This window comes from Microsporum canis, genomic scaffold, assembly GCF_000151145.1.
Source record: "Microsporum canis CBS 113480 supercont1.1 genomic scaffold, whole genome shotgun sequence".
NCBI lineage: Eukaryota > Fungi > Ascomycota > Eurotiomycetes > Onygenales > Arthrodermataceae > Microsporum > Microsporum canis.
Window position 1 is genome coordinate 716,668 of NW_003299169.1, and position 21,611 is coordinate 738,278.

Consider the following 21,611-nt stretch of genomic DNA (forward strand, 5'->3'; position numbering starts at 1 on the left):
CGGCCACGGCATATACATGTTTATATACCAAGGCCCTTTGGCTGTGGATCTCCGGCCTTCGCCTCTGGCCTTATAGCGGGAAGGGTAGCGTGTCAGACTTTGGCCGACGTTGCATCTCTCGGACGGTTCCTGGGGTATAGGTATATCGGGAGAGACGGCGACCCGGTGAGATCGATCTCGTGTCATAGATCGGTTACAGATCTCAAGGGGATGGATGAACAAGCGCGGGCTGGTGGCAATCTCGTTTACGGGGCGAAACGATCTCCACAGGGGCTTCTTGGAAGTTAAAAGATACTACTCTTCGTGGTTGACGGCGACGGTGACGTGACAGGTGGCGAGCGTTTCTTTTGACAGTATTACACATAGAAGATAGAGGGTTACAAGGGTATTATGCATTATCAAGATAGAATACTACCAATTACGTCGACTAGGCCTTCTACCAACACGCTGATCCCCCCGAATCCCAAGAACAAGAACGGGCCAACCTACAACAGCAGGGCGGGCGAGACCGAGGACACCGGCGAGACCGGCACCGGCGCCAACGACGGCGCGGGAGGCGGCACCGGTGAAGGTTGGGAGGGGAGCGGTGATGATGCCGGTACCGGTACCGGTGGCAGTGCCCGATTGGGGGGTACCTGGGCGGTAGAGTTTGGGGGTAGGTTTGGCGGCTCGTAGATGGAGGTGGTTGCTGCCGCCAGTTGGAGCTGGGGGAACACCGGTGGCCGGTTGGGGGCGGGGGGTTGGGGCTACGACAGTCAGTTTTATACAGCCTTTTACACAGTAGAGAGAGAGAGAGAGAGAGAGAGACATACCAGGAGGTGCACTCGGTGATGGTCTTGGAGGTCATGGTGCGGGTGACGGTGCAGGGCGCGGTGAAGGTGAGCGAGGTAGGCCCGGTGACGGTGTAGGTCTGCGAGCCGTGGATGAGGGTGGTGGCCTCTGGGCAGAAGGTGACGAAGCTGGTGACGACTTCGGTGGTGACCTCAGGCATCACACCGGTGCCGATGAGCGAGGCAGAGGCGATGCTGGCCATGGCAGCAGCGGTAGCGACGGAGTAACGCATGTTGTAGTAGTCTTGACGGTGTAGTTACGTCGGTGTTGGAGTGGCAGTGGCAGTGGCAGTGGCAGTTGGGAGATGAAAGAGTGGACGGTCTTTGAAACCTGTAAAGGAGCGACTTGGACGATGTTTGTTCGTTGCTGGAGAAGAAGAAGAAGAAGAAGAAGACGAAAGACGAGAAGATATAAAGAAGGTCGTCAAAGGGGAAAAAAGGAGTGCCTGGTAAGTGCGTGTACGCGTAACGCCTGATACGGGCGGGTCTTTTTCCACCAGCAAAGAAAGACGCAAAGAAAGACGCAAAACGACGGCGGGATCGACGGACGCCCAAGTGGCACAGGAAGAGTCAAAGGTGACTTGCCACTATCGGGCGCCACCAACTCTGATGCCACTCCTCTTGTTATACCGACCGAGGCTGACTGCCCAGAAACGCCCAGCGACGGTGGCGTTGCTGTGGAACAAGACGTATCTTACGGTATTTACATGACCGTACCAGGCACCGTAACTTACGAGCCTAACTGGTCCCGTGACCGGCGAGGAAGACGGGCGACAGGACGGCGACAGGGGAGAAACAGAGAGGATGTCATGGATATCATGGATGTCGATGCGATGGCCCTCTTGTCCGTACTCATACCATGTAAAGGCTACTGAATGTCTATGGCGTCCTATCCAGCTGTACAAACAGGAGTGGCAGCGAACGAGTCTTACACGGCAAAGTGCAGATGCTAGTATAAAAGTCGACTGATGTACGGAGTATTGTCTGCTGTGATATGATGCACTCTACCTGACACTTCGTATAGTGTGCCCTTTAATCTCTCTCCACCCAAGGGGGCCGGTCTCGCTGCACTCTCAGGCCTCCTCTGGCTGGCGTTCGTGGCTAGACCGGCTGCTTATCGTTACTCTTCGAAGATACACAACTTGTCATGGTATTCCAATCAGAAGATCTCACATTGTCCCTGTTAGGATGGTGATGATGGGGCCGGGACATGTCCACAGCACCCGCAGGCGACCTCCCATGGACCTCGCAGAGAGGATCCCGGGAAGAAGGCGAGCGTTGCATCTGAAGTTGCCCTCTCGTCATTTTGGATTTAGTTGTGTGAAGAAGAGAAAAAAGTCGAAGAGAAAAAGTCGAAGAGAAAAAAGTCGAAGAAGCGAAAGAAAAAGTCGAAAGTGGGTCACATGATGTACTTATGTAATGTATAAGAGTAGTCCGCGGGATGACTAAGTCCCGGTTAGTCAGCTTTCCGCGGGAAACGCCGAGAAAGGAAATAAGATGAAGATCCCGAAAGTTGGACTTCAAAAAGATATCGAAAACGACACAACAGCAAACAACTTCGTCTTTCTCTCTGCCTGCCGATACGGATATACAGTAATGTCTCTGCGGTGTGCCAGAGACGTCGCCAGACGGTTCGCCGTCCCTCGATCATACACCAGGCCGGCACAGTTCGTCAGGTGGCAGAGCTCCTCCAGCAACCACAATGTATGTCATTATCTACTACAACAACCCGCCGATTGAGTGTTATTTCACCCATTGAACGCTATGCCGGCTGCTAACAGGCATGTAGGAGCTTGCAGACCACTTGCAGACCACAGATCCGGAGATCTATAAGATAATACAGAATGTACGCTCCCTCGCATCTCCCGTCTCGGCGTTATCTAACCGGCGCGTCGGGGAGCTGTAGGAGAAACGCCGTCAGAAGCACTTTATCAACCTCATTCCGTCAGAGAACTTCACCAGCCAGGCCGTTCTCGATGCCCTAGGCAGTGTGATGCAGAGTCGGTACTCCGTGGCTACATGTCGAGTGCCGCAGCTGACCTCGGTGTAATAGACAAATACTCGGAGGGATACCCGGGAGCACGATACTACGGAGGTAACGAGTTCATCGACCAGGCTGAGCGTCTCTGCCAGGAACGAGCACTGCAGACCTTCTCGCTGAACCCGGAGGATTGGGGCGTCAACGTCCAGGGTAGGTTCAGGCGCTGTTGGCATCGTACGATGCGCATCCACGCTAACATTAATAAGCTCTGTCCGGCTCTCCGGCCAATCTCTGTGCCTATTCGGCCGTCCTCAACGTCCATGACCGTCTCATGGGCCTCGACCTCCCCCATGGCGGCCACCTCTCCCATGGATACCAGACTCCCACCAAGAAGATCTCCGCCATCTCCAAATACTTCGAGACGGTCCCCTACCGTCTCGACGAGTCCACCGGGCTCATCGACTACGACAAGCTCGCCGAGCTGGCACTGATCTACCGCCCCAAGCTCATCATCGCGGGTACTTCTGCCTACAGCAGACTGATTGACTACCCTCGCATGCGCCAGATCGCAGACAGCGTCAATGCCTACCTCCTCGCCGACATGGCCCACATCTCCGGCCTGGTGGCAGCCTCCGTCCTGCCCTCCCCCTTCGCCCACGCCGACATCGTCACCACCACCACCCACAAATCTCTCCGTGGACCCCGTGGCGCCATGATATTCTTCCGCAAGGGCCTCCGCCGCACTGACGCCAAAGGTAACAAGGAGTTCTACGACCTTGAAAACCCCATCAACGCCTCTGTCTTCCCCGGCCACCAGGGGGGCCCTCACAACCACACCATCACCGCTCTCGCCGTGGCCCTCAAGCAGGCTCAGACCCCTGCCTTCAAGCAGTACCAGACAAACGTCCTCCGCAATGCACAGGCCCTTGCCGCCCGTCTCGGAAACCCTACCTCTTCCGGTGGCCTGGGCTACAACATCGTCTCCGGCGGCACAGACAACCACCTCGTCCTCGTCGACCTGAAGAACCGCGGTGTCGACGGTGCCCGCGTCGAACGAGTCCTCGAACTCTGCGGCGTGGCAAGCAACAAGAACACCGTGCCAGGAGACAAGTCCGCCCTCAAGCCCGGCGGTCTCCGCATGGGCACGCCGGCCATGACATCCCGCGGCTTTGCAGAGGAAGACTTTGCTCGCGTAGCCGACATCGTCGACCGTGCCGTCACCATCACCCAGAAACTCGACAAGGCCGCGCGCGCCCACGCCGAAAGCAACAAGCGCAAGAACCCCGGCAGCCTCAAGGCCTTCCACGACTTTTTGGGCGAGGGCGAGGAGGTTTCGGAGATCGTACAGCTCAGACAGGAAGTCGAGGACTGGGTGGGTACCTTCAGCCTTCCATGGACCGATAGCGAGTAAGCCACCCGGTAAGCAGAGCTACTCCTCAACGAATGACGAGCAAAAAGATTATCCTTTTGTTACCCCCCTGTTTTTTTTTATGTATATTTCAACAATGGCTTTTTGTACGGATGGTTCCTGCTTGACCTTGCTATTGTATTTCAATGATATCCCTGGTTCAATCAAACTAAACCGCAAATAACATAGAAAATAACTTTCTTATCAAGTCCGATCTACCCCGTAGATACAAATAATGAAACATAAGTAGAAACAGTAATCATCTCTCATATCTACGCACCGAAATGTTCAACGAATTCGACCAGGAGCTCATGAACCCCCCCTTACCTATGGAATAGTAACTCATAATCATACAACATTCCGTCCGGACGTTGCTGTCCGTGGGAAGATGAAGAGGCCATGTTATCAGAGCCATACCGACTCTAAAGGGGTATGCTGAGTACGACATTAGATCGGAGCTACTCATACTCGAACTGAGAGGCTGGAGACGGTGGTGAGTGATACCAAAGAGTAGGACGTTGTATGGCTGGCTGTGATGACCAGCGGAATAGGGGGAAGGGGTTAAGTTTACCAGGCAGCAGACAACAGCGAGACAGTTGCAATAAACGGATGCTCCATCAGTTTGTCATTCCTGGCCATTCTATTTGCGTGTGCGTATTAGTATATCTCCATATACAAGGTAAGATCGAGTAACTCACGGAGAATAGTACGCTCAGCATTGATCTTGGACACCCTCACGGCGTCACCAACTTGAATGACAGCAGCGCCATCGCCCTTCTTCTGGTGCAGGAAGCCATACCGTCCAAAGACAGGACTGTACTTGGTCCCCTTGTCGACCCGTCTGTCCTTCATCAGCTTCTTAAGCACGGTCCCGGCCTCTCCTGTGTGCGGTGCCCCGGTATCAAGATCAACATTGATACTGACACAGCGCACACAGTTATTCCTCAGCTGGACCCTGACATGCTCTCCCACCGTCAGCTCTCCCCAGAAGTCCTCCTCGAACGCCTCCGGTGCGCCAGACAGGACGATGTTGGGCCTGAACTTGGTCACGTCCATGGCCTCACCCGGCGGCAGACGGGCAGATACGTTGTCCACGGAGGTCTGCGAGACGACGAGGTACGGCGCCATGTCCGCGAAGGTGAGCACCTTGGACGATGCATCTTCCTGTCCGGCCAGGCCAGGCAACATAGGTGGTATCTTGCTTGAGATGGTGGATATCCATCCATCACCAGCATCGGTGGAAGCAGCCATGTTGCCCAGCGCGAACCTCCTGTTCTCTCCTATGTAAGCAAAGACGATCTTGAACCCCAGCCAGGCAGAGAACCAGCTGTTGTACTCGACGCCCATGTCGTATGCCGTCGTCGGGCTACGGTGCATCATCACCTCGAACCGCTTCAGGCTGCTGGTATCTGGCCGCAAGGGGATGCGCAGCTTGCTGCCAACGCCAGACCGCGGATGAGGACCGGCAGCGCCCCTGTAAGTCACCGTTATCCACCCTCTTCTACCATCTTCTTCTTCTTCTTCTTCTTCTTCTTCTTCTTCTTCTGCTGATGGAAACTTGATATCAGTCAGGAAGAGCGCTAGCTGCTGGAACTTGTCGATGTGCATGTTCTGCAGCTGGCCGTCCGGCTTGACCTTGAGCAGCATGAACATCCTATCGTACGGCAGTCCATTGGATGTCACTCTCGACGAGCTCAGCGCCGTCGGGCGCATGGATTTGATAGGATAGACATATATCTACCATGTTGGCTGTTAGAGAGGCGCGGCCAGTTGATTCACATGCCATCCATATGATACATACCTGCGAGACCCGCATACTGACTGCGCTCGACAAGTAGAATCCTTCCTGGCCCTGACAAGAGAGGATGAGAGTTTGTACAGCCTGCCTTCAGCCTTACAAGGTGCACCCTTTATTTTTACACAAGAGAAGTAATCTGAGAGGGGCCGGAGATGCTTCTATAGTTATACGCTGTGCTATGGACAGGGTACGCCCTTGGGTTGACCATGAACCATATTCGGTCTTCTTTGTTCCGCCAACATCTACGCCATATACAACGTCGGAGGATGAATAATAATACATGAAGATGAGACAAGGCAAAACGGCAACCAGAGACAAGAATATCAGAAGATGAAGGGAAAAAGGATGGCGAGATGATCCAGCTTCAGCCTGTTGCAGAGAATTATCTCCCAACCCCCAAGGCAGCAAAAAAGCAACTATGATCTTGAAATTGAGGACGAACCATACCTCGCATCTCCCATTCGGATAGGCATTCCTTCTTATTCGCTGGCCGGGGACCCCCGGACGGTGTGGCTTGCTGGAGCTGAGCTTTGGGCCAGAGTCTTCCTGCTGATGATTAGCCAGCCTGGCCTTGACCAAAGCTGCTTGTTACCCTACCAACTGATATCGACGAGGAGATAGGTTAGAAATGCCACTGCCTCGCGCAGGCTTCCTATCGGCTCGTATCTATTGGCTGCTAACGGGGCTAAGAGATGCGAGATCCAACCTGTCCCCTCCCCAAGTTTCTTCAAGAGCTGGGTATGTGATGGATTGCATGATGGATTACAGGGACGCCATGCCGAAGGCGCTCAATCTCTCGTTTTTTTGGCGGCTGAGGATCCATGGGCTGGATGCGAGTTACTCGGTGACTACACTATCCTGATGCAGTTGGTGGGCGTCTCAATGTTTGGGGGGTATATAAGTCGGCTTTGCCCTCCGGTCTCTATGCCCATGTACACCATATATACCAATATACGACCAGAGCTGACGGGATGGCCACCATGGACGAAGGAACGGAGACTGTGGGTATCGTGAATCCCGGACGGCGTCTAGTGCTCTGTTTCGATGGCACCGGGAATCACTTCAACGGCAATGAATCGGACTCCAACGTGGTGAAGCTCTACCAGATGCTGAACCGACACGACAAGCGGCAGTTTCACTACTACCAGCGTGAGTCTTATATACATTATATTGTCAGGGTTATACTAATAACCTGTTTAGCCGGTATTGGGACATTTGATGTGAACATGTCCAGCGGGATCACACTGTTCGGACGTATACGGTCCAAGATCAGTGAGATCATCGACAAGGCCATAGGGACATCATTTGAATACCACGTCTCCAGCGGCTACCGGTTCCTGATGCGTTACTACGAGCCAGGAGACGACATCTACATATTTGGCTTCTCACGCGGCGCCTACACGGCTCGTTTCCTGGCCGAGATGATCGAGCACGTCGGTCTTTTGTCCATGGGAAACGAGGACATGATCCGATTTGTGTACGGTGCGTTCAGCAAATGGCAATGCATCAGGGGCAAGGAAAAGAAGACGCCCAGGGATGTGGAAGTCGAGGATTATCTGCAGAAGCTGAAGGTGACCTTTTGCCGTAAGGAGGTCGATGTCTTCTTCCTAGGCCTGTTCGACTGCGTCAACAGCGTCGCCACACTCGAGATTCCTTTCTCAAATAAAGCATACAGATACTGCGCACCGGTGAGTCTTGTATAGCGTGGCATCCCCTTACTAATGCGTACATACATGTCTAACGATGATATAGTCACCTGCCAAACATGTCCGCCATGCCCTGTCTATCCACGAGCGGCGTCTGAAGTTCAAACCGGCCCTGTTCACCTTTGAATCCGAGGACACGACGGCCACGGTCAAGGAGGTCTGGTTCGCAGGAAACCACTCTGACGTGGGCGGCGGCTTTGCCTACGAGAACAACTCTCGCTTCCTCCTCTCCGACATCCCGCTGGCGTGGATGCTGGAGGAAGCCATGTCGGTGACGGACGGCCCAGCGGGGCCCCTGACCTTTGACGACCGGCAGCCCGAAGCCCTGAACTGCCTCAAGACCATCGAGGGCATCCTCCAGTCCCGCGCAGAGCCCAACAGCAACCAGGCCGGTGCCTCGGGCGTGGTTCCGGACGGCGAGGTCGTCGACTTCCAGCACCATGACTCCCTCATCATCGGCCGAGGCGCAGGCTGGCATATGACCATCATCTGGTGGTTCATGGGTATGTTCTACTGCATCCTGTCTAGGTCGTGTCTACAAGCTAACGAGATAGAACTGCTGCCGGTCTTCACCCGCCTCGAGCTGGAAGACCACCAGTGGAAGCCACGGTACTGGCCGCCCAACTGCGGTGCCCACAGAGACATCCCGACCGAGGCGACGCTGCATCACACCGTCGAGCAGATGCACAAGGCCGGCATACTGAAGAAGATGCCCAAGCTGGGCGGCGACAAGGCGCCACTGCTGAACGACCCCCTTATCGTTGCCCGCTATATAGGCAAGGCCCTTGCCTTCTGGAGGTGATCTAACGTCGCGATGAAGCTATACAAAGCTGTAAAAAGCTATACGACCCTGGAGGTGCACTTAATATAATGTTTTATTTCTCTTTCGCAGGCTGTTTTCTTGTCTCTCTATATCTACGTGTCGAATATACTTGTATGTGGCGATGAGCTTAATGAAGATAACTTCTACCACAAACTCTGCCCTGAACCAGCCCTTCTTCTTCTTCTTCGTCTGCTTCTCTTCTATACTTCGTCTTCATCTGCTTGTTCTCTTTATATCGTCTTATGTATGGCTGCATGATCTGTAGCACCAGCTGACGGCGCCGTCAAGCCGTGCAACCTGCCGGGCAAAACAATGCCTTGTCTTCTACCCGCAGCCATAACCATCAACATAGCATCTATATCAACGCCTACCGTACTATTATAACTGCTATACCGTCTACTATAATAATCAGCTTCTACAACATCGTCTCTGCGTCATCACTTGGCGCTTCAACGCCACCGAAACATCGAGATTCCACAGCTGAAGCGCCATCTTAAAACTCCTTCGACTTCGCCATCCTTTCAGCTCGCTATAGAAACATCTCACACACGCGAAACAGTGAATATCCTACCGTACGGATACCTGCGACACCTCTCACGGGCCTTCCTATCTGCTATACTCGCATCGGACACCTGCATCCTGCTGCTGGACGCCCAACCGAGGCAGCCGTCGGAAGAGACTCGCATTTGATAGTATCACAGCTCGATACGAGGAAGACCTTTTTAAGAGACCCGGCGCATTCGTGCAGTCGATATCTCGCTTGATACAGACGGCCAGGAGAGACAAACCGTGCTATTTGCGCGGGCGACCAGCAAGCCATGGAGACCCCCTCTGGCCTGCGTCGGAAGGACACCACCAAGGGACCTCCTCTACGCATACTATCATTAGGTGAGTTTGACCAGGCTGAAGAAGAAGAATAAGAAGAAGAAGATAGAGACTAACGGGAGCAGATGGCGGCGGAGTAAGAGGATACTCGATGCTCATTATCCTACAAGAGCTCATGTACCGGACCTATGTCGAATGCGAAGGCAAGGCCCCCCGCCGCGACCAGATCCCCAAGCCATGCGAGCACTTTGACCTGATAGCGGGCACTGGCACCGGCGGGCTCATCGCTCTCATGCTGGGCCGTCTGCGCATGGACATCGAGACCTGTAAGGAAGTGTACATCCGGATGACTCGGCGGGTGTTTGAGACGGACAAGACGATCGCCGGCATACCGTACCGCACCACGCTGTTCAAGGCCTCGAGGCTGGAAGATGCGATACGCCAGTGCGTGCGAGACCATACGGTGGACGAGGAGGAAGGCAACGACGGGACGACGGCTGCGAGTGTGAATCCTTTTATGCGGAGCGGCTATGTGGGTTCGACGGCGACGCTGCAGCGCAGGCTGAGTCGGTCAAGCATTAGCACGACCACCACCTCCGTGCCTACGTCGCCGGTGAGCAATCGAGGGCCCGCACTGGGACATGTCTGGGGGGATCCGAATGCGAAGCTCTACGATAACAGGGAGAACCGTACCAAGACGTGAGTATCTACACATATATGCATATGCTTTGCTGCCTACAGATGGACAAGTCTAACTGGAGTAAGGGCAGTGCCGTGACGGCCGTGTACAAAGGGACGCCAAAGAACGGCTCTTCCGTCCTTCTACGCTCCTACGATTCACGCCGTGAACCTCCTCCGGAGTTCAACTGCACGATCTGGCAGGCCGGACGTGCGACCTCGGCCACCGGACTGGCCTTCAAGCCCATCCAGATCGGACAGCACATCTTCCTGGACGAAGGGGTGGGCAAATACAACCCCAGCCCCCAGATACTCGACGAGGCGGTCGTCAACGAGTGGCCCGGCCGTGAAGTCGGCGTCTTCGTCAGCCTGGGCACGGGCAAACGACCGCAGGGCATGACGGCGCCGGCTCACGAGTGGTGGGAGGACGTCTTTCGAGACTCGCTGGGCAACTTTGCCGAAGCGAGGAGACGGCTGATTGCAAAGATCGAGGGCTGCGAGACGACGCACCAGTTCATGGTGAAGGACCATCTGGTGAAGCGTAACGTGCCGCGGGAGGTCTACTACCGCTTCAACGTCGAGGTGGGCGTGGGCGAGTTTGGGATGAACGAATGGAGCCGGCTGGCAGAGATCAGCACCAACACCCGCATGTACCTGGCGAAGAACGAGGTGCAGCGGATGAACTACGACGCTGCCGTCCGGCTGGCGAGGATCGACCGCATGCATCGCCGCCTGGAGGCTCGCTCTGCTGCCTTTGCGGCGGGCGAGACGCTGGAGGAGCGCAAGAACCGGCCTGTTCCCCCTATCCCCCAGCCGCCATCACCGTCAAGGAAGGACGAGGACGAGAACGAGAACAAGAACGTCTTTGAGCTGCCTGCCATCGAGCTGCCGGCCGACGAGCACCTCCAGCAGAACCAGCAGCAGCATCCGCGGCCAGGCACGTCGCAGAGCTCAACGGCGGTCAGCTTCGCCTCCCACGACGACAAGTTCACCGTCCTCCCTTCAGCCGACGGCGACGGGCTAGGCCTGCCTGAGCCCATCTCTGGCCGTTGCAGCTCCGAGGCCCTGCCCGCCTCGCCCGCCCGTCAGAGCCAGGACAGAAGACCGTCGTCATCCCATCATGGTGACAGCGTTGACGTACAGCCGGCGCGCCCTGCACAACAACCGCCGCCCTTACCGCCCAAGACGCCCATCCCTTACCCCGTCAGCAGCGAGGACGTCCATGCGGCCGCCGTGTCGATGCCCTCGCTGCCTCCGCGCAGCCCAGACAGGCCCGTCTCCGTCTTTGGCTCGCCCCGGAAGTACAGGCTGCCCTACCCAGACGACGGGCCGCCGCCAGTCAACCGCACCAGGAAGCCTACCTATAAGTAGGCGAGGGCAAGCAAAACAAAAAGAATAACAACAGAAAGAGGTAATGATTTAATGTTGCATATTAATCTAATATCATGTCTACTTATGTCTTGTCTTATTGCACTCTCCTGCGAAGGGAATATGTCTACTTACTGCTTCCACTGTCTGCCATTGGTCGACTCTTGCTGTATATGCCTGTAATACTGCTTCGTCCTGTCATCTTCTCTCGTCTTCTTCTTCTATCTGCTGTCGTTGGCTATGGGGCATCTGCAGGTCAGCCCGTACTCTATGCCAATACGAGATCTGGACTTGGGCTCTTTTTATATATCTTCTGACATCCTCTATGCTCGACTATCTTGGACTCTTTATATCTTCTGACATCTACTATCCACTGTCTATTGCGTGTCTGTCTTCGTGGCCGGCGCCCTTGCCTTTTAAACCGCCCCCAAACGGGCCCGAAACGGGCTCTGACCCCTGAAGCCTTTAACTAACTCGACGCTTACTTAGGCTTGCCTTAACTATAACTTAGGCTTTCCTTAACTATAACTTAGGCTTGCGCGCCCCAAAGTTCGCCCCCTAAAAACGCCAGCGCTAAAACCAGCCACTTTTCTTTTCTTCTTCTTCTTCCCCTGCAAATCTCTTTCTGCGACATCTTCATCTCTTCAGCATCTCAGCATCTCAGCATCTCGAATGGAGTGACGGACTGCTGGATGACTGCTGAGCAATTACAGACTACACACTACGGACACAGACGAAGAGATAGAGTTGGCTCCCCTTCCTACGTACCGTGGTTCTGCTCTACCGTTAACCAGCCTCAACCCCCCCCCCCCTTACAGCGGCTACAACGTCAACAAACATCACGGCGAGGACAACGGCTACGTCTATACGCACATCTACATATATATACTCATCTACAGATATACACGACGGCGCACGCAGGCCAGGAGCTGACGCTCCGCAATGTTCGATGAGTCCGTCCTAGTCGCTCGCTCTGGCAGCCCCCTGGGGTCGCCCGACTCCCGTCCACCAGCGTTCAAGGCCGTTGGCATCGCCCTCGCCGTCTCCTCGGGCCTCTTCATCGGCATCTCCTTCGTCCTCAAGAAGGTTGGCTTGCTCAAAGCCAACATCAAGTACAACGAAGAGGCCGGCGAGGGATATGGCTACCTCAAGAACGTCTACTGGTGGGGAGGCATGTCCCTGATGATCCTGGGCGAGCTCTGCAACTTCATCGCCTACGCCTTTGTCGATGCCATCCTCGTCACTCCCCTGGGCGCGCTCTCCGTCGTCGTCACCACCGTCCTCTCCGCCATCTTCCTCAAGGAGCGCCTCAGCTTCGTGGGGAAAGTCGGCTGCGTCAACTGTCTCATCGGGTCCGTCATCATCGCCATGAACGCTCCCACGCAGTCGTCTGTGGCCAATATCCAGGACATGAAGCGCTACTGCCTCACGCCTGGCTTTCTCTCCTTTGCCGGCGTCATCATTGTCGTCTCCGCCTTTCTTGCCATCTGGGCTGGTCCCCGGTACGGCAAGAAGAGCATGTTCGTCTACCTCACCATCTGCAGTCTCACCGGTGGACTCAGCGTTGTGGCCACCCAGGGGCTCGGAGCCGCCATCATTGCCCAGATCATGGGCACCTCTCAGTTCAAAGAGTGGTTTCTCTGGGTCCTTCTCATCTTCATCATTGGCACCCTCCTCACGGAGATTATATACCTCAACGTACGTTGGGGCTTCGAATATCATCTTTATTTACGATTTTTTACTGACTTTGGCATGTAGAAAGCGCTTAATCTGTTCAATGCCGCCATGGTGACGCCTACATACTATGTCATCTTCACCAGTGCCTGTATCATCACCTCTGCAGTGCTCTTCCAGGGATTCAAGGGAACCGCCATCAGCATCACCACCGTCGTCATGGGCTTCCTCCAGATCTGTACCGGAGTCGTACTCCTTCAGCTATCCAAATCCGCCAAGGACGTCCCCGATGCCGCAGTCTTCAAGGGTGATCTCGACCAGGTGCGTGAGGTCGCCGAGCAGGAAGAAGGAGAGATGGAACCCAAGGCAGACGCCATCAGAGGAACAGCTGCCATCATCCGTCGCATATCAACCCCTCGCCAGAAGATGGAGCAAGAAGAGATCAGGCGCTTCCACATGGACCAGAGACTCGACGAGCTCGAGCCCGTCAGCGAAAACGAGGTCATCGAGTGGGACGGTCTTCGCAGACGACGGACCACCCTCGTGAACGGCGTGCCTGCCACCAGCCCCCGTCGTAGGGTCCAGCACCCCCCGCTGGGCATGTCTCGCTTCCCGGATTACTCTGAGCCAGAAGTCAGGACTCCTCAAGAGGGCCTCGATGGTTCCTTCATCGGCAGCATTCGTAAACGTGCTTCGACCGCTCTACACCCTTACTGGAGACCCAGCGGCACCATCTCCCCGCAGCCCATGGAAAACGATGGCCGTCTCGACTCGCCCAGGTCGATGCCTGAACGGCCCTCTGAGTCTGACCCCTTCACCCGTCACGAGCTCCTCCAGGCATTCCAGTATAACAAGGCCATCCGTCGTCCACGAAGCGAGACCATCGACTCCGTAATCAACGAAAAGGCCAGGAAGGAAGAGAAATCACCCCTGGTTGAGGAAAGCAGCAATGGCAGCAGCGAGATTAAGGAGAAAACAGAGTCGAGCAGTCCCCCTCCTACGCCTCCACCGCATAGAGCCCACCGACAGTTCTCTTTCAACGTCTTCCGTCGAAATTCCTCCTCCGCTCCGCCGGCGGAGCGGCTAAGCACCCCTACAAAGACACCGCATCTGCACCTCCCTCACTTCATTCCCCATCACGCCTCCCATGCCAGCAGCAACTCCAAGCGGACCACAGAGGAAGAACTACTCGGCTTCTCCTCAGGTGACAAGGGCAAGACTCGCTCCCCTTCACCTCCAGCCAACAAATCCCGCCCCGACAAGGTTACAAGGCACTCACACGGCAACTCCTCAGACTCTCTCCGCCATGTCCTCTCCGCCTCCTCTTCCTCAGAAGGTGAATCTTCAAACGTCCCCTCACCATCTCAGTCCGAGCTTCAGTCCCAGTCCCAGTCCCAGCAACCTCACCACCTAGAGCCCATGCGTCCATTGACGAGCGAATCAGAGCAAGATAACCGTGGAACTGGCCCTTCAGACTCAACATGCTCGTTCCCCAAATTCGACACCTCGAGCTTTCCTCTATCAGCCATGACCTCTTCACCCGAAGAAGCAAGGAGAGGACGCAAAGAGCGACGAGGAAACATCAGACAGAGCTACGACGGCGCCCTTAACGACTCCAAGGGCACAAAAGAAGGCCCAAGCAAGAGATGAAATTGATGAAAAAAGAAAAAAGAAAATTGCATTGCTGCGTTCTGGTTGCCGCAATTTTGCTCTTTACTGGCGTTTTTGTTTTCAATAATGCTCACGCTGCAGTTGAGCATTCCATACCTTTACGACAGGCCCGTTGACTTACGGCCCGGTCCGGCCCTTGTGCTTATTTTTTGACGGTCTACTTTCTAACTTCTTTGCCTTCCCCCTGTTTGTCTTATTCGCTTTATTACTTATCTTGCAAAATGTACGGAGTATGTAGGGAAAGCCATTAATATGCGGCTCGGCGTGGCCTCTGGTCTTTTGTTATTTGTTTTTTTGTCATCTTATGTCTATACTCTTGCCTGCCTTGCCCTGCCCCGTCCTATTCCGGCCTGCCCGCAACTCCTTTTGTACCCTTTTAATGGATGCATTTCAGCCCGCTCTCCTTGCACCAGAGACGTTATTCAAGTTATTGTTAATCGTTTTATGCGCTTGTTTGCTATCATGTTGATGGATGACTTGTTGTTCCTGTTCTGGTTTGATATTTGCAACTTTGACCTTGACTTGACAATGGATGTTTGCCTTGACCGGCGGTGATAGTATAATGATGTCGACGAGGATGATGATGTCTTTTTCCGGCGGGCTCACTGTCTTTATAGATGGCCGATGCGATAGACACACAAACCAACGGGTATCGGTGATTAGAACAATTTGAATATATAGAAGAACATTAAGGCACTATTCACCCTTTCGTCATGAAATCTAGCACGCTCTTCTGCCTTTTCGAAGCAATATGTACATTCGCGAACCTCGCTTCAGGCAACCGGCATCCAGCCTTGATACTCTCTAGCACCCTATACCAAATTGGTGAGCCGATCTATACCTGCAGGAGAGAAGGGAGATACTAACCACTCAACGCCAACAAACTTAACACCCATACCACCAACGCGGGTTATCTCACGCCGCATCTTCCCAGCTGCAAGACCTCCTCCAGCACCAGCGCTGGAACAGGTACTATTACCCTCTGTCTCCCCGTTAGGGCAACCGAGAATGACGTGCGTGACACTCCTCCTGGCAAGACCAATTGATATCTTCGCACCATGGTCTATAAGGGTATTTTTCAACTTGTGGTCTGATATCAGTGGCATGGTGGAGCCGTTAATATATATCGTTAGATTGGCGAATATCTGCTTATCCTTCCGTTCATGGGTATCATTAACCTCCTGTTCCTGTGTGGATGTATCATTCGCTTATAAAACCGTTAGTAGGCCATATCTTCCGTCATGATGCTGGCGCCAACTCACTCGTACGATCATATCGTTCATCAAAGCATACTGCCCCTTTACTCTGCTCCAAACTCATTACAGGGCCACCATCCGCGACCTGCCCCTGTCCCTGCCCCTGCGTATGAGGCCCCTGCTTCATACTCAACCGCTTCACAAGCTCATCATCTTCAATCTTCCTCTTCTTAACACCGCCCATCAGATGGCGAATATCTCCGTTCCCATCATTCAATGGTCCACGTTTCTTGCGTCCATCTTTATCCAGCCATGCCCATTTGCCGGTTTTAGCAGCGTGGTTTCCCCCCCTGCCGTACTGTGCTGATAGTTTCTGGCTCCTCACTTGGCTCCAGCCCGAGGAATTAGTTTGCTTTACCTCTGCGCGCTGATGGCCTGTTGACACGGAGTTCCAGGCGTCGAATGTTTCGAGGGCAGTGGTAGATGGTATGCTGAGAATCTGGCGTATGGATGGGGATATATTTGTATCTTTAGAGGGCATCTTTAGCCCTTTATACGATACCACAGGCCAGACTCGGCTCTCTTTACAGAGTTCTTCTTTTCACCCCTGGAGCCCTCCTGTGGTCTGTCTGATATTGTATGCACCGCGATTGTTGTCTTTTGCCCCAAACCAGCTTAGTCTTTCTTGCAGCAAGCCAGAATCACCTGCAGCTCACGTGATGCTTAGCCGCGCTTATCAAACTTTCTTATATCAGATGAAAGAGAAATGAAGACGTAGATCAAGACGGAAGATGGAAAGAGAGTCGAGTAATGTAAGGAGTAATGTAAGAAATTAAGATTTAAAAATAAGATAATCTGGCTACTGCTACCCTTGTTGGATGGAGACCTTGGTTTGACATCGATCCCTAGGGGCATACTCGTAGTTCCAAAATGTACCGACTAGAGAAGGACAAGAGCAAAAAGTAGGAAATTCGTGTCATATCAGGTCATTAGAAACGAAAAAAGGAAATTTTTTGGGGAGCTTTCAAGGATGTGGCGGGAGGTAAGGCAACAAACGTACGGACAGAGAAAAATAAGAAGCAACAAAAAGAATCAGCGAATTGTATAAGAGGTCAAAAAGAACGGAAGAGAAGCGAAGAAAGTAAAAGCCGTTGCTGTCAGCCGTAGGAGTCACATCAAACCACATTTCAAGGGGGCAGTAAGCAATCATTCAACTTTAGATACCGGCAACGCAACATATGACGCAGATAATTCACTCCGAACCAAAGGAAAGTAGCTTTGCAATGGGATGTCAGTTTAGTTAGCAGAGGGGAGGTCAGGTTCAGGGTCATTATAAAAACACATGTAGCACGTCGGCTAAGTAAGAGCATAAAAGGTCCCTAGGTCGGGAGCAGGCGCGGTTCGAGAGAGCAAAAGGTAATATAAGTAGGAGGGATCAAGTATTCCGCTCCTAGAGGACAAGACAGGCAATGGCCAAGTGAAGAAGATAAAAGTAGAGGCAAGAATAGAATTGGAACGAAAAAAAAAGTCAGATAAAAAAGATAAAAAGATCACTAAAACTCCTGATGCAAGAGATATGAGAAGCAGATGAAAAAAAAAAAAAAGAAAATCGACTGGTGGGAGGATGCCTCCCATTTCAAACAAGCGGACGTTCGAAGAGGATGGCGGCGGTAGAGGAATGAATATGCACACCTCCCCGTGGTTCCAAGAGCAGGGAAGAGCGGCATAATTCAATGAAAAGAGGACAATGCCAAAATGGCGGAGGTTGACGGCTAAAAAAGTTATAACGGACTCGATGTTTTCGCTGACTGACGATGACGCTGACATTGCTGCTTCAAATCGATGCATTAAAAAAACATGGCGGGTAACGTTTTCTTTTCAAAACATGCAGCGGACATTTGGCTTGATGGATGGGTAACACTCGCTTTCGTTAATCGGTCGTTAGGGATATAATTTCAAACGCAGCTTTTTTTCTTTTTTTTTTTTTTTGTTCCAAGGGTGGGTTATCTTTTTTGATTTGGGGGATAGGCTCGTTATTCGTTGAAGTTCAGGGGAGTCGTGTCGTGTCGTTCATTGGTATGTCATGTCAATTGATTTAAGGACAGTGGACGAAGTGGGATACGGGTGTTCTTGATTTTTCTTTGTTCACGTTTATATATTAAATCCATGCCAGGTCAAGGACACATCAATTCGTTAGCTTTTTGCCGGCCCGCCCGCCAAAGTTGGCAAAGGGAGCGGGTCTGTATAGTATTGGGTTACAAGCATGGCTGCTCGGATGGTCAGATTCTTCTTGGAAAATTGCCGGATTGTACGTTTTGTAGGCTGATGGAAGCAGGTACAATGGGACCGGCGCCGGAGTCGACCAGTGTTTTCCTACGCTTGTGTTCGTAAACAGAGTCTTCGCCACGGCTCTCGGAGCGAGGGATAGTCTCTACGTCGTCGTCGTCGCGGCCACGCTTGCTTGATCCGTTGATGGAGGAAGAGTAGCCCGGTGTGCTGGCTGAGGCGGAGTAGGCATCCGGGTATGTTGCGGTGCCTGCATTGTTGGCAGGGGAATTCCGGGTGTCGCTCATTACGCTGTAGACGCTGCTTGGAGCTCCTGATCGAGGTGTGTAGGTTGATGGCCAGGTGCTCGAGGAACGTTTGTCTCCGTTCTGGTGGGGAGGAGCAGCCATCTCTGACGGTAGAGGGGTGTGTTCGCTGGGCATTGTGCCAACAGCTTGGGTGGATGGGTAAGCTGGATAGGAGGCACGGTTGGAGTTGTATGTTCCGTTGGTGCCGTTAATGTATTCACCCTCAGTGGTTTGGTGCTGCTCCGTGGATTCTGGTTCCGCTGTCGTAGCACCCGTTGACCCATTCACCTGACCGTTTCCCTGGCTAATTTGATTGGTTAGTTTATATAGAGTAAAATAAGTTGGAGTATGCATTTTCCATACCTAGAGATACTCTGTTGAGAGACAGGCTGCTGTGAGGCGTAGTGCGATTGTGTGGGGGGAGCGGAGGAGTAGTACGCCTTGGAGTCACTGTAGCCGGACTGGCCTTGGTATGCTTGCATGGCGGACATGTTTGCACCTGGAGGCGTGGTAGCAGGTGTGGTTGGCATCGACCGTGTGCCATTCATTCCAGACTCGAGGGGAAGCGCCTGGGAGCTCTGGACGCCATTTGACATGTTCTGACCGTTCCACTCGTATGAGCCAGCTTGGTTGGGCATACCGACAAGACTGGAAGCGCTGGTAGGAGGTGTGGGAAAGGTATGGGCGCGGTCGAGTGGTGGACGGCCGGGCATGGGGTGAGGAATTGTGGCGAGAGACGATGGCTGAGGCATGTGTGTAGTTGTTGGATTTTGCATCGAGTGGTGATGGTGTAGCGGTGGAGGGTGCCCGCCAGGACCTGGACGTCCCAATGGCTGGCTGCTCTCGATACGTCTGCGATCTGAAGCCGTGACGATGGCATTGGCGCGGTTTTCATTCACAGGGTGGTATAGCAGGCTTCCAATGGCGTGGACGAAGAGTGGATAGAGCTGGTCCGTGATCTTCTCCTTATTAGCAAAGTCCAGAGCGCGCTCAAACGGTATCCTAAAATAGTCAGTCCATATTCCTCCGATGCTATATGACGAAGAACTACATACCACACGCCCTTTAGATGCATGGGTCCGATCTTCACTACATGTCGAATCTTTTCACTTTTCAGGATGCCGTCTCTCCTGCCTCTTGTCATTCCGGCAACGTTTAGCAGCTTTGTGCCGTTGATCATATGGGTTGTCTATTTTGATGTTAGATAATGCCGGGGGAAAAAATTATAACCCGAAAGCTACTGAGATAACTGACCCTCCCTGCGAGCGACACACACTCCCTTGGCCTCGACTTGGAAACAGAGACTGCCTTCATCCTCCCACAGTGTGGCCGTGACACGAGGCTTCACTCCTGGTGGTGCTATCTGACCGGTCGTGTCGAAAGTCTGGGACGAGTAAGGTTGAACCTGACCCGTAGAATTCGGTACATAGCCATGAGAGTTTGAAGCCGTGGAATTTAACGCTATTTAGTCGGTTAACCCAACATATTTTAATAATTGATATAAAAAGAACGAAACACGAAGGGTGAAAAAAAAAAAAAAAAATCTTACGAGGAAGTGGCAGTATCTGAGCGGGACCCTGACCGTTCAGTGAATTGTGCACTGGTTGGTTGTTGGGTGGCGAGGTGATGCCGTTCGAGTACCCGTACTGTGGGTAGCTATGCGAGGGGGGGTAGGCCGTGGGACCCGGCTGGAGTAAGGAAGGTTGTTGGTACTGGGAGTAGTGCGAGATATTCTCAGCAGCCGTCCCTTGCGAGTATGGCTGCGAGGAGGCCAAATGCGACGATTGCACATCCATATAAGGCTGTGTCTGGTTCATGCTTCCAGCCGAGTGGACGATCCCGCCAACTCCTACGCCAGCACCTACACCGACACCCGCGCCGTCTGCAGCGATCGAGGGAGGGCTCTTGGCCTCGCAGCTGGCCTGAGAGTAGCTCGAGAGGCTGGTGGCCGAGTCCTGATGCGAGGAGGCAGAGGTGGAGGGCGAGGAAGAAGGGGAAGAAGAGACGGCCGGAGCAAAGGAAAGCGCTGGCAGCTTGTCGCCAGAGAAGAGAGGCCGTTCTGTAGCGTGGTGGTTATACCAGGGAAGATCCACGGCGCTCCGGGTGTGAACCTGGGAAATCGACGGTAGCTCCAGCTTTTCAGACTGAAGGGGGAATTTCCAGAGAGGATGTTCAAAGGTTGACAGTCAGAATCCAACTGTCAATTGATCACGTTTCTTTCCTTTCTTTTCGTCTTTTCGTCTCTTGCTCTCGGAAGAGTAGATGTTGATGCTATGGGTAAACCCGAAAGAGAACAACTCAAGCAAACAGATCTAGGCAATGGACAGTAAATATAATCGTGAACGTGAAGTCGTAACGTCGTGGAAGTCACTCTCTTCTTTTTTTTGTTTTTTTCTCACTCTCTTCTTCTCTTCCTTTTCCGGTCTGAGATTTCTGGTTTTGGTTGTCTGCTCAAATGCTCCGTCTATGAGATGTTACTACTTTGTACTTCTCAACGGCCAACGATATCTATAAGAAGGGTTAGAAATAGAGGCTCTAGAGATATATGTAGACGCACAGCAAGGAGAAGGGAGCATGCAGGAAAGGACATGTACTCTGGGGCGAGCGTGTGTGTGAGAGAGAGGGACGGGCAAACCGACTTGGGGAGCAGCAGAAGCAAAGAGCGAGACTGCAGCCAGGGTCATGGACTCGTAAATAGAACAGATGCAGATACACAACCCATGCAGATAAAGAAGGAGAAAAGAAAAGAATTAAGAGAGAGTCAAGAGTCAAGTCAAAAAGGCAGAGAGGAGGAAGAGGAAGAATAAGAGAGAAGATGTAGATGTAGTAGAAGTAGTAGAAGTAGTAGAAGTTCAACGCGGTGGAGATCACATTACTTGCTTATCCATTTCTTTTCCGTGACCTTTTTTTTTTTTTTCTCTTCTTCTTCTTCTGCTTCTGCTTCTTCTGCTTCTTCTATTATCTCTCTCTCACCTCTGTTCTTGTCTCTTCTTCTGCTGCTTTTCTTCCTCTTTGGCGCCTTTTTTTCTTCTTTTCTTTTTTTCTTTTTTTCTTTTTTTTTTTTGCTTCTTCCACGGGCG

The 21,611-nt window shown here is 53.0% G+C and overlaps 8 protein-coding genes across 8 annotated transcripts; 5 read left to right on the forward strand and 3 right to left on the reverse strand.

The window, feature by feature from the left end:
- Positions 1 to 214: 214 nt before the first annotated feature.
- Positions 215 to 1,705, forward strand: MCYG_00281 (conserved hypothetical protein; the record flags this gene model as incomplete). The annotated part of the gene is made up of 5 exons (XM_002850131.1): positions 215 to 319; positions 367 to 655; positions 801 to 1,054; positions 1,170 to 1,279; positions 1,492 to 1,705. The coding sequence occupies 5 exons, from the start codon at positions 215 to 217 to the stop codon at positions 1,703 to 1,705; spliced, it is 972 nt and encodes a 323-aa protein (XP_002850177.1).
- Positions 1,706 to 2,426: 721 nt separating this feature from the next.
- On the forward strand, positions 2,427 to 4,455 carry MCYG_00282 (serine hydroxymethyltransferase; the record flags this gene model as incomplete). Its single annotated transcript, XM_002850132.1, has 6 exons — positions 2,427 to 2,534; positions 2,620 to 2,676; positions 2,737 to 2,830; positions 2,884 to 3,021; positions 3,078 to 4,218; positions 4,446 to 4,455. 6 exons carry the CDS (start codon positions 2,427 to 2,429, stop codon positions 4,453 to 4,455), a joined length of 1,548 nt encoding a protein of 515 aa, XP_002850178.1.
- Positions 4,456 to 4,876: 421 nt separating this feature from the next.
- Positions 4,877 to 6,035, reverse strand: MCYG_00283 (MOSC domain-containing protein; the record flags this gene model as incomplete). The annotated part of the gene is made up of 2 exons (XM_002850133.1): positions 4,877 to 5,956; positions 6,021 to 6,035. 2 exons carry the CDS (start codon positions 6,033 to 6,035, stop codon positions 4,877 to 4,879), a joined length of 1,095 nt encoding a protein of 364 aa, XP_002850179.1.
- A 953-nt stretch (positions 6,036 to 6,988) lies between these two features.
- On the forward strand, positions 6,989 to 8,525 carry MCYG_00284 (conserved hypothetical protein; the record flags this gene model as incomplete). The annotated part of the gene is made up of 3 exons (XM_002850134.1): positions 6,989 to 7,166; positions 7,218 to 7,705; positions 7,770 to 8,525. 3 exons carry the CDS (start codon positions 6,989 to 6,991, stop codon positions 8,523 to 8,525), a joined length of 1,422 nt encoding a protein of 473 aa, XP_002850180.1.
- An 839-nt stretch (positions 8,526 to 9,364) lies between these two features.
- On the forward strand, positions 9,365 to 11,420 carry MCYG_00285 (conserved hypothetical protein; the record flags this gene model as incomplete). Its single annotated transcript, XM_002850135.1, has 3 exons — positions 9,365 to 9,434; positions 9,497 to 10,070; positions 10,142 to 11,420. The coding sequence occupies 3 exons, from the start codon at positions 9,365 to 9,367 to the stop codon at positions 11,418 to 11,420; spliced, it is 1,923 nt and encodes a 640-aa protein (XP_002850181.1).
- Positions 11,421 to 12,359: 939 nt separating this feature from the next.
- Positions 12,360 to 14,741, forward strand: MCYG_00286 (DUF803 domain membrane protein; the record flags this gene model as incomplete). The annotated part of the gene is made up of 2 exons (XM_002850136.1): positions 12,360 to 13,115; positions 13,176 to 14,741. 2 exons carry the CDS (start codon positions 12,360 to 12,362, stop codon positions 14,739 to 14,741), a joined length of 2,322 nt encoding a protein of 773 aa, XP_002850182.1.
- A 721-nt stretch (positions 14,742 to 15,462) lies between these two features.
- MCYG_00287 (conserved hypothetical protein) lies at positions 15,463 to 16,499 on the reverse strand (the record flags this gene model as incomplete). The annotated part of the gene is made up of 3 exons (XM_002850137.1): positions 15,463 to 15,574; positions 15,630 to 15,949; positions 16,056 to 16,499. The coding sequence occupies 3 exons, from the start codon at positions 16,497 to 16,499 to the stop codon at positions 15,463 to 15,465; spliced, it is 876 nt and encodes a 291-aa protein (XP_002850183.1).
- Positions 16,500 to 18,237: 1,738 nt separating this feature from the next.
- Positions 18,238 to 20,348, reverse strand: MCYG_00288 (cell pattern formation-associated protein; the record flags this gene model as incomplete). Its single annotated transcript, XM_002850138.1, has 5 exons — positions 18,238 to 18,835; positions 18,895 to 19,563; positions 19,587 to 19,720; positions 19,808 to 19,992; positions 20,081 to 20,348. 5 exons carry the CDS (start codon positions 20,346 to 20,348, stop codon positions 18,238 to 18,240), a joined length of 1,854 nt encoding a protein of 617 aa, XP_002850184.1.
- Between the last annotated feature and the right edge of the window lie 1,263 nt (positions 20,349 to 21,611).